Below are 15,488 nucleotides of genomic sequence, written 5' to 3' on the forward strand. Positions count from 1 at the left end.
ACACATATGGATGTTGATAGCAATATAATTGATAATAACTCTTAAAGGAAAAAATGGCACAGTGGATTTTTATACATAATCAGAATGAGATATCAAAACACACAGTGTAACATGCTGAGCTTTGAACTTACGCTAAGGAGGGGTGGGCAGTTCAGAGAACTGAGCAATGACTGTAGACATGCAGTTTCTTCTGGGATGGAAAAATCTTCAGAGTTAGATTTTTCATGATAAATAATTCAGTAATATATACTTAAAAACATTGAACTGGTTGACCACTGGGGAATACGTAGTCGCCCATGCAGTAGGGGTATATGGAGGCCACTAGCTCTCCCCATAGTCACAGTCCCTAGGCCTTCTCATAGTCACAGTCCTTAGCCCTACCTACAGTCACAATACTGAGAAGGCTTAGCTAAGAAAAAGGATCCCTTGAGACCAGCCAGGGCAACTTAGTGAGACCCTTAGTGACTTTTTTTTTTTTTCCGGAGACACATTTTTATTTCCCCAAATCCTCCACAAATAACCGCCGCCCAAGTGTGAGCACCAAGACGGTCCCTCGAGACTCTGAGGATAAAAACATCACAACAACAAGGCTGTCCACTTCTGTCCTTTAGTGACTCTTAAAGGAAAAAGCAAACAGAGTTTGCACAGGTTAACTTTATGGCCTGTTAATTATGTATCAATAAAGTTTTCACACTAAGAAGAAACAAATTCCTTTGTCATTGTTGCATGACCTAATAGTATTTTTTGTTGTGATTGTTTTTGAAAAGTTGAGTTTTTTTCCTTCTGACCATGGTATGGAGAGCAGATTTGACTTTGGTAGTCTTCCAGTTACCTTTGCTAAGTAGAAAAATTAATTTTGGTAGCTCTCATTGAACATTTTTATAAAGTGCTTTTATTTATTTTCTTCTCTCAGTTTTGCACAAGATACAGTCAATGGATGTTGGATTTATCCTAACATTCACCCTCTCTCTTGCTTAGATTTATTTCCTGTGTTCAGGTGTGCCTATGTAGCTGGTGGAGGTTGGAAGAGGTCATCAGAACCCTTGGAATTAGAGTTAGGGGTGCTGTAGGTGCTGGGAATCGCTCCTGGGTTCTCCAGAATGTTCTCTCTCTTTTTGGTACATGTGTAAGTAGGAAACAGACACTGTAGCTACCTGGAATTGATCTCTCTGGCTTCTCTATTTGCATGTTTTTGTTGGTCACTAATATATTAAGGGCACCAAACTGGGGCTTTCTAAGAGTGCACTGTCCCTTTTGTCTGCGTCTTCTGAGACAATCTTGCTGTGTAACTTAAGCTGTTTTGGGGCTAACATTCTCCAATCTCTACCCTCCTGAGTGCTAGGATTATTAGCATAGACCACAGTGCTCAAGACTCTTAGTTTGGTTTGGTTTTGTTCTTAGTGGAACAGGGTTACAAACTGTAATGGCCCAGCCATCCTGGTCAGACTGGAATGTTCTTCTCTTCCTTATCACATCATCGCAGGGTCTTCCTCGCTCCTGAGTACCTGTGAAATCCTCCTTTCATCTCCATTCTCAGCCTTGCCTCAGCTGTCATTTCGTGGTACAAATCCTTCAGCTCCTTCCCGCCTGCCTGTTAGTCACCTGTTGTTCATTTTCCACATCAGGGCAGGTGAGCTCCCAACAGCTTTCCATCTTGAGGAGGAACTCCACTGTCCTGCCTCTGAAACCTTCAACCTCTGTATCCTTCACTGCAGTCTCCTTCAACCGTGCTAACCGTTTCCATGTTCTCCTCTCTGTGGCTGTACCTGCTCTGGTTTGACTCTTGCTCATCTTGTGGTTGCTTTAGTTATCTACTCTCTAGGTCCCTCTCCTTAGGACGCCACTTAAGATACCCATCTGATCTTCCTGTACTGGTCTCCATTTCCAGGTGAGGCATTTACATTGCTCACAGCTCCTTCCTCTCTGTGCCATGAAGACAGGGAAGGGAGCTGTGTACTTACTCTCTCTCATTGGTTTGGTTTGGTTTCTGAGGTAGGATCTTGCTGTGAAGCCCTGGCTGGCTTTGAATTCTGTCGATAGCCTAGGCTGTCCTTGAACTTCAGTCTTTCTGCCCCAGCCTCTCAAGTGCTGGGATTAGAAGCATGAGCCGCATGCCTGCCTGGCTAGGATGGGCATATTTATAATTATATTCTTTACTTAACTCTGTATCTGGCAGAGAACATGTTTAAAATTTTTATCTTAAAGATTACTATTTCGACCTTAAATACCTTCTCCCCTACTTCCTTTCCACCTCATCTTCATCTGGTAAAATGTACACAAAGCACCATCTTTTTAGTGATTCCATAAATGATTATGGATTGCTTTTTTCATTCCAGGAATTATTTAGGCACTGAGGATATAGAAATGGATTAAATAGTCAACCGGCTCTGCTCTTCCAGAGTTGATTTCTAGTGGTAGAGATAGATAATAAAACAGATAAATGAATGGAAGTGTTGAGGAGCAAATAAAATGCATCTCTCTCTCTCTCTCGATCTCTCTCTTCCGCATTGTGGGGACAGGGTTTCACAGCCTAGTTTAAGTTGACCTCAGATTAGCGCTTTCCAGTCTCAGCCCCTGTGTCTCCTAATGCTGCCCCTGGTCTATTCATGACAGCAGGACATGATCCTCTGGTCACCACCTAAAGCTCTATCTTTCTAAGGCTGCCATGGTGACGAATCTCAAGGAGCGCTCTATCGTCTTTGTTTTTAGTGCTTTTTGCTTGAGTGGGTATTGAACCTTTGAATACATGCTAAGCAAGTGCTATAGCATGGAGCTACATCCTCACCCTTGGGCGTGGAATCTTCAGGGACAGATACTGAAACTGTAGAAGCGCACGTGCTTATGGGCAGAGGGGGACTGTTGCAACCAGCAACCAACGTACAGCTTCCTAGATCACTGTCTACACTCAAGTCACTGTGCTCCGCCAATCTCTCCTAATTCTGTTGTTCCAGGATGTTGGGGGCCAAACGTGTTCTAGTTAATGGTGTGTTGTAGTTAGCTGGGTTCGTTAGCCTATTTCAGGTATGCTCTTCCCGTAGTTCTAAATAAGATGGCCCTCCTTCCTAGCCTGGTGTGATGCCTGGACTTGCGTTGCTGCAGTCCTTCCTAACCTCCACATGGAAGTAAGAGGTCTCTTTGGGCAGAACTCTTCTGAGTGTGGGGAACAGATCCTCAGGCTCTCTGCAGCCTACATTTAGCATCAGCAGAAGGCCTGCAACACTGATATTTGGCAGTAGCAGAAGGGCCTGCGTCACTGCTGTGTATTTCCTTTTGGTGACTCACTCAGGGCAACACACTCTGTAGAAAGGAGCTATACATTATAAACTGATTCCAGGTAATAATTGGACAAATGATCAGACTCCATTTTTATTCCCCTCTGGGGAAGACATGTATCAGGACTCACTAAAGCGGAAGCATCCGAGGGGCTTTGCCGCCAGCTTCTCAGCTTTAGTGCCGCAGAGCTTGATTAGAGAGGAGAGAAGCCAGATCCGGCAGGAGGCGGCCAGCAGACCTGGGATCTGTTTGCCACCTCTTGCTCCAAAAAAGCCTTACCGCAGAGTTGCCATGGCAGCAGGAGGCAATTTAATGGCAAGGGCTCATCTCTAGATCCGCACTGCTGTGCCCCAGCCTTTCCCTCTGGCCTTCAGTGTGATCGGCTGGTTACACCGGGGCCTTACTGCGAGGCGTCCTTGTAACTACACGCTGCCTTGTGGAGCAAAGTGTAAGGTCCCCTGAGTTCTCGGGACAGCCACCTCTCTATCCCCGCGTCTCCTTGGCACCTATCTCTTTGAAGTTCCACCCTAGAGTCAGCCCTGTCTGATTATTTGCAGTTCCTTAAATACACTCTTTCATGCCTCTGCGCTCTCAGGCGGGCGGTTTCCTCTGCCCGGAGTGCTCCCTTCCCCATCTGTCTGGAAAATTCCTACTCAATTTCAAAATGCAGCTTGGCTGCCTCCTCCCCCGCCCTCGTGCTCCCTCTCGCCCTCTTTCCTCCTCGCAGATCTGCACGGCTTCTACAGCCGTTTCAGCCTCGTCACACACCACGTGGGTTTGCAATGACTGGTTGTACTCCTGTCCCTCTTTCTGTAGTCTGTAAGTTATCCGCACTCTAAATTTGTGTTCTGTGGATTTCTGCGTGGAAAGGGCCTTTCCTGGGAGTAAATATGTAGCAATGTTTGTGGAATAACGGAACGCTTTTTTGTGTGAATCAGGTCCTGTTTAATGCTTATCCTCCGCGTGCTGCTCCCTGCAAAGGTAAACTACTTGCATTGTGAGTAGGTGGAGTTCCTTCTGCTGTGGACCCGATGGACCAGCAGTCATCAGCCCGTCCCTGACTGTCCATGTCCCGTCTTTCCGGTTGGGATCAGAGAGAGTAACACTTGTGGGTCAGACTTTAAGTCCATGGGAACTCCAGTTGTCACCCACCATCTGGATGCTTCCGTTGGCTGTTGAATTGAGGTGTTACGAGGACACAGCCTCGGAGTCCGTGAAATACAGTAACTCCTTGGTAAATCTCATTTCCTCTTCCTTCTCCTCTTCTTGGTGAGGACGTTAAAGCCAGGTAGAGGCTTTAAGCTGCCTTTAAACGTAAATCCTCTCACTGGGTTCTATCTCTTCGCTCCAAGCGCAGCTTTCCAAGTTACTCCGTTCCCGTGGCTCTTCTCCTCCCGGCCTTCTGTGGTTTATAGCTCACTCCTTACCGTTGCTTGTTCTCAGGCTTGGTGCATGTGTCCTCCAGTTTACTGTGCAGACACGCTGCGTTTCCTGGCTTTTCTTCCCTTTCTTTCCTCCTGGACGGAATTTGGTGTTGTATCTCCAGACTTTCAGGTTAGAGTAGAATTATTTCACATCTTCCTCAAGTAACCACAGAAGCCTCCTGAGCTGCACATGTGCCTCTCCCCTTCCCCCACCAGTCTCTCTCCAGCTGCTTTAGCAGGGCAGTCTGAGCCCTTCGTGGTTTGTCTCCTGTCCCCGTTTGCCTTTAACAGCTGAGCCATCTCTCCAGCCCTCTGTCACACTTCTAAGTTCAAAGCTCACCTGGGTGTTTGGCAGTTCCCTTTGCCAATGTGTTTTCTGGACCACCCGAGCATGCCGTGTGCACACCGTGTATGCCAGTGCCTGCAGGCGTCCAGTCTGGTCAGTCGCTGAAGTATTCTCCTCACTGTTTTTCACCTCTCCCCCATTCTCACGCGTGGGATTTTGTTCATTCTAGGTCCTGCAACGGCTGTGAAACTTAAACAAAGCTGTTTCTAAGCTATTAATAGATTTGAGCTTCTAACACAATCCTGTGCCTTGTCCTCATTCCTGACATAGGCTGGTGACAGTGGAATTAGGATGGGCTTCGAGACAGATGGATGGTATCTTGTTGCTTCTTATCCCACGTCTCTGAAAAATGCTCTCTGTAGTTGTCAGTTAACTGCGGACGAGTCCCCCTTATCTTCCTGGAAAGCATTCCAAGATGCAGTGCAGTCCTTTGGAGCTGTGGACTGTACTAAGTAAGCTCTGTGGGTACCTTTTTTTTTTCCTCCTATGAGTACTTACCTAGAAGAAAGTTTAGTTAATCAGATACAGTAGGAAACTGATAATAAGTAACCATGAAATAGAGTAGTCATACCAATAACTATAATAAAAATGACTCTCTATATATTTTTTTATTTACGAAAATTTCCACCATTTGCTGCTCCCTGACTTTGGTTGGCCACAGGTAGCTGAGTCCACATGAAATGAGACTGTGAAAGGAAACTACTCGGGTCCCGCCTGCTTTCCAGCCTAATTTGTACATAGAGTTGTCAGTTGATGTCTTTCACCATCAAAGGGAGAGCAAGCCTTAAGGACATTAGCACAGTTAGAGCCTAGGGCCTGTAAGTAGCTCATCATAGTGTGTGCATGTGTGGGTTGGATCTCATATGTTCTTAGGTTGGAACATGGATAGTAAGCATGTGTCATGGCATACATTTCTGAAGATGCTATTTTAAATTGTATTTTGGTTCTGTGGGTTATAAGTTTTCGGAGACCATGCTCTAATGCTATAATCGGTAGTATTAATTTGATAGTGCTATATACACATTGTTGAATTCTACTCACCTTCCTAACCCATTTCTGTTTGACCTGACCTGCTCTGAGGGCCGTGTATCTTACCAGGGCTCTTGACCCAATGGTATCTATACAGATTGCTCTCCCAAATGATCTTAATACTGTAGTCTTGTTTTGTGTCTATCCCAGACCAAGTCGAGTGGAGTGGCTGACAATAAAATGGGGAATTTGTAGAAGTCAGGTGTTTTCTCTGGGGAACCAACAAGAACTGTCACGTACACGCTGTCTGTTACGTGTGTACCACCAGCGACCTTAAAGTAGACTAAAGACTAAATGGTATATAGTGTTTAAACTATAGAGACTGGGGCTAGGAAGGAAGGATGCTTTTCTTAGGTTAGGCCAAAGGACTGTTATTGTAGGGAGGACTAGAAGCTGAAGCTGAGGGTAAGGCTCACCTGTGATGTCCGCTGCTTAGAGGCCGAAGCATGTTAAAAAGAAGATAAGACCAGAACGTAGGTTCAGGTTGGTATAACTAAGGCACAGTACAAGGCTGCTGTCTACTCACAAGTACAAACTACTGTGGTGTTTCAGAGTATAAACTAGGGCTGCAAGACGAATACAACTGGGGCAGTTTTAGCATTGAAAGACACAGAAGCAGGACAGCAGACAAGATAATCTATTCTCGGGAGGTCTTTGCTGTTAGAGCCATGTCCTCGCTGGGAGGCCTCTGGCTTTCTTCTTCACTTGCCTCTAAGTCTGTTTTCTCCCGTCATGTAATCTCTCCAGATAATTCTTAAGGCATCTCTTGTCATTAAGAACTATGTATTCAGTGACTCCTCCACCCACATCCCACTGCCTTCACAGAAACACACCGCACTGTTGTGTGGGACTGATACACACACACACACACAGTTTTCTAGAATGTCTGGCCCATGAGTATTCAGCAGACACTGACTGCACTCATTACCGATATCATAGATGATACTTACTGTTGCCTGTGCCAGCACTGCTAGCTGATACACCCTCCTTCAGACGCGGAGTGTTCCCTGCCCAGAATCCGGCTTTGTGCAGACCATTGTCTGTGGTCCTAGGGACAGACACGCTGAGTCACATGCATGGGACAGATGGAGGGAGAATTAGTGAGAGCTTGCTTGTTCCAGCCAAGGGTTCCCAGAACCCGTTCTCTCTGTGCCTGCCTGTACTGACTGCCTCCTTGTTTTCATCATGGACACCATCCACGAACCCTGCTTCCAAACCACATCTGGCTTCTTTGCATCCTTTTATCTTTTTGGAACATGAGTGACTTTAGAGTCTCCAAGAGCTGGTAGATGTGTAGTGCAGCTTGTGTTTCTCCTTCCTGCTGGGCTCCGGGATGGTCTTCTGGTTGCCCTGTCTGTGTAGTGTTTTTGTCCATCTGTGAAGCCCTTTCTGGTACCTTCCACACTGACTCCCTCACCCCTGCCCCCCAAATCTGGTATTCTTACCTAGTGCCCATTCTACTTGTGCATTGACTTTTTTCTTTTTCTTTTTAGATTTTTGTGCCTAGTCCTGCTTCTTCATTAGATTATAGCCAAAGGCTGAGAAAAGTAATTACCTCGTTCCATGGTTAGCTGTATTTGGACTGCAGGTTTGGGTGGTTGTGGGAAAGGACACTGACTTTGTAGAATTTGCCGTGGACTCAGAAAAAAAGTACTGAGGCCGTGGTTAAAGAACTTTGTGTCAAATAGAACATTCCTTCTTATGCTCCCTCCGTGGTGTGCAGCACCAGCCTCTCTATCTTGTTGAGGATGAGTAGGCATCATTTTCTCTTGGACAGTTATAATACCTGCTATCTTTATCTTCTTTTTTATTTTATTTGTTAAATCCTGTGATTCCCACCTAAGCTTCACCTTTAAAAAGAAATGTAATTGTATAAAAATACCTAGGATATAATTTAGGATGTGTGAATTATTTTTTATATAATTACTATGAGTTTTTTTTAAAAAAAAATACATAGGAAATGTATTGTGGATATTCCAATTAAAATGTACCCTGAATTATTTTTAGAAAAGGAAAACCCTGAAAAGGAAAAGGAAGGAAACGAGAGCCCCACCTGCCTAGAGGGCGCTGATGTTACTGTATATTTTTCTAGGTTTCATTCAAGTTTCCATTCATATCAGTGTATGCTCATTAATATACTTACTTCCATTTTGATAATAATATCCATTAAGCAAAGTTTGTAGTTTCCATGGCAACTGTAATGTATGTTAAGTCGCAACATTGGGTATTCTAATAGTATTTGGTACACGTTTATCAAAGCAAGAAAATGATTTCTGATGATAAAATCTGCCTATTATAAAGTGTAAATATTAGGAAAAGAGATTGTGAAAACTATTAATTCCTTCAATTACTCCATTCTCTTTGTTAGCATTATAAGTCATTGTTTTCAAAACCTTCCCGATGGTTCTATTTGGGGAATGGTGATGGTGGGGAATGGTGATGGTGACTCTGTGGAGTCTGTGCTTCGCTTTGAGGCTTGGTTGAATATACAGTGAGCCACCTGTATTTTGCAAAATAATATCTTGGTTCTTTTTTCCGTGCCTTAGGTATGTGTTCTTTTTGGACCCATGCAATCTGGACTTGATAAACAGGAAGATCAAGTCTATGGCACTGTGTGTAGCGGCATGTCCACGACAGGAGTTGAAAACCCTGAGTGACGTCCAGAAGTTTGCCGAGATCAATGGTGAGATTTCAGACTGTCCAAATTGATTGCCTGGTCCCCTGTGCTCGCACTTAAACACTGTATGTTTGCATTTCAGCATACACTTGTCCTCAAACTAAATACGTTATTAAAAACAACCTTAAAGAGAAAAATAAAAGCCGAAGTGATGTTAGACTTCCTAATTTAAAATACAAGCGCCAACTCCAGAGATTACTAAAACTCTAGAATTGCTGGGCACAGTGGTGTGCGACTAATCCCAGCTACCCAGGAGGCTGAGGCAGGAGGATGGCTTAGCCTAAGTGCAGTTAGTTGTCTAAGTCCACTTAGACAACATAGCAAGATCTCTTGTCAGCAGAAATAGATTATCTCACACCTTTGTTGAAAAGAAAGGAAAACAGAATTTCCCTAGGGTGGGATGATTCCCAAGGGAATTCTTGTGATGTGCAAATAGGTGCTTTCAACACAACCTGTTGGATATTCTTGGTCTCATCGTCTTGAGATAGGAGCTTTCCTGAGCTGGTCCCATGACCTGATGATCCTCTGATGCTTTGAACTTGCCTTAGCCTCTAAAGCCGAGTGCGTACTGGAATTACAGGTGAAATCTGAGCTTGCTGCTGACTAGGTGTGCTATAGAATAGCTCAGGAATTATTAGTATACTCTACGTAAAGTTCAGTTTTCCCCTATTTCAAAGCCTGTTTAAATCTCACAGTCTGCCCCTCCCCCCGCCTTCACTCCCCCAGCCTATGTGTAATCTGTGGTTAACAGCATAATCTATGCATGTGTAAAGCAAATGGTGAAAGCTGCAGGAATGGATGGAAAGAACTCTAATCAAATTTCTGCCGTCAGTTCTTTTCAGTGTGCTGCTGTACATATAATTTTATGTTCTGCTCTTAAATTTAATGTTGCATCATGACCTTTTCTCAGAATAGTTTGGAGGATCTTTTTGAGGTTAAAAGACAGGGATTAGCCGCGAATACCAGCAGAGCCAGTTCACTGCAATCAGCTCTGCCCTTTGGAAATTCTCAATTCCAAAGGGTTCGCTGCAGTTCTCTTTAGAGTATTTTTGAAACTACTCGTTGTAGAGCACTGCATGCTAATGGTCCCTCTGGCCCGTGTTTTGAACTTCCCTGAGGTTTCATGTTTGTGTTTTCTGTGAAAGGGCTTCTCACACCTTCTAGCTTGCCTGAACTCAAGGCTGGTGCTAGATCCTTTCAACAACTTGTTGACTCAAATATTTACCCTATGTAACATGTAGCTGGCTATACCCTATGTAACATGTAGCTGGCTAAAACAGGCCTGGAGCCATAACCATGCCTATCCCAGCCTGCCTTTAGGTCCTCCCCGACAGGATGCTGCTTCTCTGAAGGGAAGAAGACAGGCGATATCCCTGACCTACCACTCTTAATATAGAGAGTGGGAAAGGTATGGACCAGTGAGGGTCTGGATTCCTATTCAGAGTCTGCCTCTGTCTCCTCCATAAGAAGAGATAGAAGAGCTTTCAGAGCCCAGGCGTCTGCATCCAAATAAACGTGAGGGTGTGAAGACTACTGAATTCGTGACGGAAAAGCCCAGAAGCCCAGGTGTGACCCCGTCTTTGCCTTGCTAAGCCCTGTGTTACAGTTGTCGGCTCTGTAACTATTATACCGTGCCTTAGGTATGCGGTACGGTTCCTTAGACACGAGTACCGGATAGGTGGTGTAGTTCACCGGATAAAAGTACAGGCTCTTGGGTAAATTATTTGGATGCAACTGTTGATTCTTCAGTTTACTAACCTAGAGACACTGAACAAATCGTTTGACCTCTCCGATCCCCAGCCCCATGACTGTCATATAGGGCAGTGTCTGTACCTACCTCATTAGGATCGATGATCAGCACATCAAAAGTCAATACGAGAAAAATATTTAAAACTGTAGCTAGTAAAAATGTTTCTGACAGTTGGAATTAGCTGTTACCTGTTCCATTATCCTTCTGTCAGTGGAATGTTAGAGTCTCTCCACATTCGGTCTCCCCATCAGTCCCTTAGATATAGCTGCTGTAAACAGTTGTGATCAGTTCTCAAGAGTTTTCAGTCAGCACCAATCCATGGCTCAGAACTCATCAGTGGTAAAAAAGATTAAAGAAGTCTGTATGTTTTTATATGACACTCAGAGCTATGGTCTAATCTTTTTTTTTTTTTTTTTTTTTTTCTATCTTTTTTTTTGTGTTTTTTTTTTCTTTTTTATTAACTGAATATTTCTTCATACATTTATGTTATTCCCTTCGGTTTCGGGCAAACATTCCCTCCCCTCCCCTTTATATGGGTGTTCCCCTCCCCACCCCTCCCCTATTGCCTTCCTCCCCCAACTGTCTAGTTCACTGGGGGTTCTGTCTTAGCAGGACCCACGTCTTCCTCTTCCACTGGTGCTCTTACTAGGATATTCATTGCTACCCTATGAGTAGTCCAGGGTCAGTCCATGTATAGTCTTTTGAGTAGCTTGCTAGGCTCTGGTTGCTTGTTGTTCATGTAGGGGTGAAGAGCCTAAGCTCTTCAGTTCCTTTTCTCTGATTTCTTCAAAGTTTCTCCAGTTCAGTGGTTGCCTGACATTAGCCTCTGTTTTTGTATTCTGGCTGCTCTCAGGTTCGATCTACAGTTCTTTGCACTTCTTTGCTTATCCATCTTATCTAATTGGGTAGCTGTATATAATGGGCCACATGGGGCAGGCTGATCTCCCTTCAGTCTCTGTTTAATTCTCTTCCCTATCTACTACAAGAAGGGTACACATTTCGATCATCCGTCTTGAGTTGGTAGGCATCTAGGGTAATTCAGGCATTTGGGCTAATAGCCACTTATCCAATGAGTGCATACCAATACTTTGAGTATTTAGCTCACTCAGGAATATTTTCCAGTTCAACCATTTGCCTCAAAATTTCATAAAATCGTTGTTTTTATAGCTGAGTAATATTCCATTGTGTAGATGTAGCACATTTTTGTATCCATTCCTCTGTTGAAGGGTGTCTGGGTTCTTTCCAGCTTAACAATTTAAATAAAAAGTGGGCCACGTGTCTTTTTATATGTTGGGGCATCTTTTTGGGTATATGCCAAGAGAGGTAGCTGGATCCTCAGGCCAATGTCCAATTTTCTGAGGAACCTAGAGATTTAGAATGGTTTAAAGTCTGACCAACAATGGAGGAGGTTCCCTTTCTCCACATCTCGCCAGGCTGTCACCTGAGTTTTTGATCTTGCCATTCTCATGAGGGAAATCTCAAGGGTTGTTTTGATTTCTTCCCTGAGGACTAAAGATGTTGAACATTTCTTTAGGGAGCATTTCCTCAGCTTTGAATTTCTTTGTTTTGAACCCATTTTTAATAGGTTATTTGGGGACTTTTGGTATATTTTGGATATAAGGCCTCATCTGTTGTAGGATTGGTAAAGGCAATCTGTTGGTTGCCGTTTTGTCCTGACAACAGTGTCATTTGCCTTACAGAAGATTTGTAGTTTTATGAGATACAATTTGTAGATTATTGATATTAGAGAATAAGCCATTGGTGTTTTGTTAAGGAAATTTTTTCCAGTGCCCATGTGTTCAGATGCTTCCCTTAATTAGTTTGAGGTGTCTGGTTTGATGTGGAGGTCCTTGATCCCTTGGACTTAAGCTTTGTACAGGGTGATAAGCATGGCAAGCACCTCCAGAAGCACCATTTGCTGAAAATGCTAATTGGATGGTTGGCTCCTTTGTCAAAAATCAAGTGACCATAGTGTGGGTTCATTTCTGGGTCTTCAGTTCTGTTCCATTGGTCTATCTGTCTGTCTACTAATACCATGCGTTTTTATCCCACCTGCTTGTAACGAGTTCAGGGATAGTGATTCCCCTGAACTTTTATTGTTGAGGATAGTTTAGCTATCCTAGGTTTTTTTGTTATTCAGATGAGATTTTGCAAATTGTTCTGTCTAAACTTTTTGAAGAATTGATTTTGATGGGGACATTGAATCTGGATCGCTTTTTGGTAAAATGGCCATTTTTACTAATTAATCCTGCCAATCCATGAGCATGGGAGATCTTTTCCACCTTCTGAGTGTTCTTCAATTTCCTCTCTCCAGATCTTTTACTTGTTGGTTAAAGTCACCCTTTATATTATTTTGTCCTATTATGAATTCGCTTTCCTAATTTTTTCTCGGTTTGTTTCTTTTTGGTAGAGGAAGGCTACTGATTTATTTGAGTTAATTTTATACCCAGCCACTTTTCAAAGTTGTCATCAGCTTTAGTAGTTCTCTCTTTTGGGATCATAAATATACTATCATATCATCTGCAAATAGTGATAGACTTCTTCCCGATCTGTATCCCCTTGACATCCTTTTTGTTGTCTGATTGCTCTGGCTAGAACTCAAGGACGCTATAATGTTGAATAAGTAGGGAGAGAGTGGGCAGCCTTGTCTAGTCCCTGATTTTAGGTGGGGATTGCTTCAAGTTTCTCTCCATTTAGGTTTAAAACTGGGCACCTTTCATGGCTTTTTTCAGATCATTCTTTAGGAAAGAATAATTGAAAACCCATGTGGTTTGTTCTTTTCAGTTTGTTTATATAATGGATCACGTTAGCTGTTATTAAAATCCCAAAATGGCCTAGCAAATTGTTTGGCCTTGGGATGAGGTTTGAGTACTTTCGATGTTCTTGAATGGAAGTTCCACATGGCATCAGTTTTGGGCATAAGAAACAGAAGAAGAGCTGGATGATGTCAGAGTTCAAAGTTTTACACAACCAGGCCTCACCATTTAGAGTGCTGAGAAAGGAGGGTGCACATAGTTTAGCATGGGCTATGTGGCAAAACCTTGTGAAAAAAAGAAAAAAAAAAAGAAACAACGAATCTCCAACTTGTACGTAAGAAGGGACAGCGATCAACAGAGTTGAAACAGGAGAAAATATTTGCAAGTCTTCTACCTGGTCAGTGGTTCGTATCCAGACCACACTACAGCCATCTCAGCTCTCGGGTTTCAGTCAGTACTACTCGATGGCCCGGAAATCCTGCATGTCTTATCTGACACTTAGATTTATGATCTAGTCTTGGACTGCCTTTTAATATGTCCTCTCAAATGTACTGAATGTGAGCGTTTGTGCTCCTTTAAGATCCACCATTAAAAAGATCACAGCATTGATGGGGTTACAGAAGAATCAGCTGTTGACACTGCTGATGGGGGTGCAGAATAGCATGGCTGCTGTGGAGACCTGGGGTTCCCTTAAATCAGCAGGTCCCCTCCTGTGTATCTACTTGAAAGAATTGGAAACTGAAGAAACGATTACTCAGCCTTGGTCTCTACCTGTTATTTACCTGCCAGGAGGCAGAAACAACTGGAACGTCCATGGACAGGTTAACAGATTAAGAAAAATTCTAAGCTGAGCATGGTGTCTCATGTCTCAGAGAAACAAATTAAGAAAGAGATGTGTTAATGTGCATCTGATGAAACTGTTTCACGGGAAGAAAGAAGTAAATCTAGTCACAGGCCACAGTTGTTCATGGCTGGACTGAGGACGTCACGCTAAGAGACAAACACTGCCCTCTACAGAAGGACAAACGCTGTTGGGAAATCCACGCATTTGAAATCCCTAGTGCGGGCAAGTTCATCAAGACAGGAAGTAGAATGGTGGACGGTAGGGCTTGTGATGGTGATAAAATGGGGGAGTTACTGCTTAATGCGCAGAGAGTTACCGTTCTTCAAGAAGGAAGTTGTAAGAATGAATGGCGGTGCTGGTGATAAACACTGTGATTACGTTAACATCACTGGCTATGTAGCCACCGATAGCATTCTAACCTCCATGTTGTGTGTATCTTATGGTAATTTTAAAAAAGTATTCTTGAAAGAGGAAGATCATGTGTGAGTTACTTTTAGGATGCTAATTCTAAGTCTTATTTAAAATTCAGGATAAGGTTGTATGTTTGTTTCCAGGATGAAAATATAAATTCTTTTCAAAGAATTTTAAGTTTATGTGACATTTGAGGGTATTTTCTAGCACTTAAAAATCACCCATTCACATGAACTTTTATTATCTTTAGAAATTATTTAGGAAGCTCTTTGGTCCCATAGCAGTTTTTATAAGAAAGAAAATCATTAGATAAAGTATTCTCTCAAATCTTTGTTTCTTCTATACAAGAAGAGGGACTGTTTCCTTTATTTGTGGGAACGTTTGTTAACTATGCCAACTAGGGTAGGGGTTAGAAGACATGTCTGAAATAGATTGGCTGTGTGGAGGTACTGCTGTCTGGAGGATCTTTTGTGGAAGGGGTGGGGATCTGGTTGCCAAGCAACACAAGGCCCTAGGTTGGTTCCCCAGCTCGAAAAAAAAAAAAAAAGGAAAAAAAAAAAGAAAAAAGCTGGCAGAAACATCTAGATATCTGTAAAGTATACTTTCTGATATGTGAATTGGGTAATAAATGTATAAATGTAAATTTCCTATGGTTCTTAATTTGTATATGACACGACTCTCACAAATATATAATGCTAGCAAAGAAAACAATTTAAAAATGGCCTTTAAAATTTGCAGTTACCAAAACCAGTAAGGACTCCATATTAAACCTTTGTGTTTCTTATCATGTTCTGGCAGTCCTGTGGGAATTTCCTGGGGACAGGATCATGCTGTATTTATCTCTGAATACAGGGTCTGTGCCCACACTGTAGATACCTACAATGTTTTCCCAAAGAGTGTGGAGCAGATTTTCCTACCTGTCTCTATTGCCACTTAATAACTTCTCATCCTCTCCACTCTTTATCTTCAATTCTGCAT

General features: G+C 43.0%; 1 protein-coding gene across 1 annotated transcript in view; it reads left to right on the forward strand.

The window, feature by feature from the left end:
• The window catches only part of Slc44a1 (solute carrier family 44 member 1), a 126,785-nt gene that overhangs the window by 69,540 nt on the left and 41,757 nt on the right, over window positions 1–15,488 (forward strand). Inside the window, exon 4 of the mRNA XM_032903954.1 lies at window positions 8,619–8,755. Within this exon, the coding sequence (XP_032759845.1) occupies window positions 8,619–8,755 (137 nt within the window). The remainder of the gene's footprint in view (window positions 1–8,618; window positions 8,756–15,488) is intronic.

Source organism: Rattus rattus, chromosome 1, assembly GCF_011064425.1.
Source record: "Rattus rattus isolate New Zealand chromosome 1, Rrattus_CSIRO_v1, whole genome shotgun sequence".
Classification (NCBI taxonomy): domain Eukaryota; kingdom Metazoa; phylum Chordata; class Mammalia; order Rodentia; family Muridae; genus Rattus; species Rattus rattus.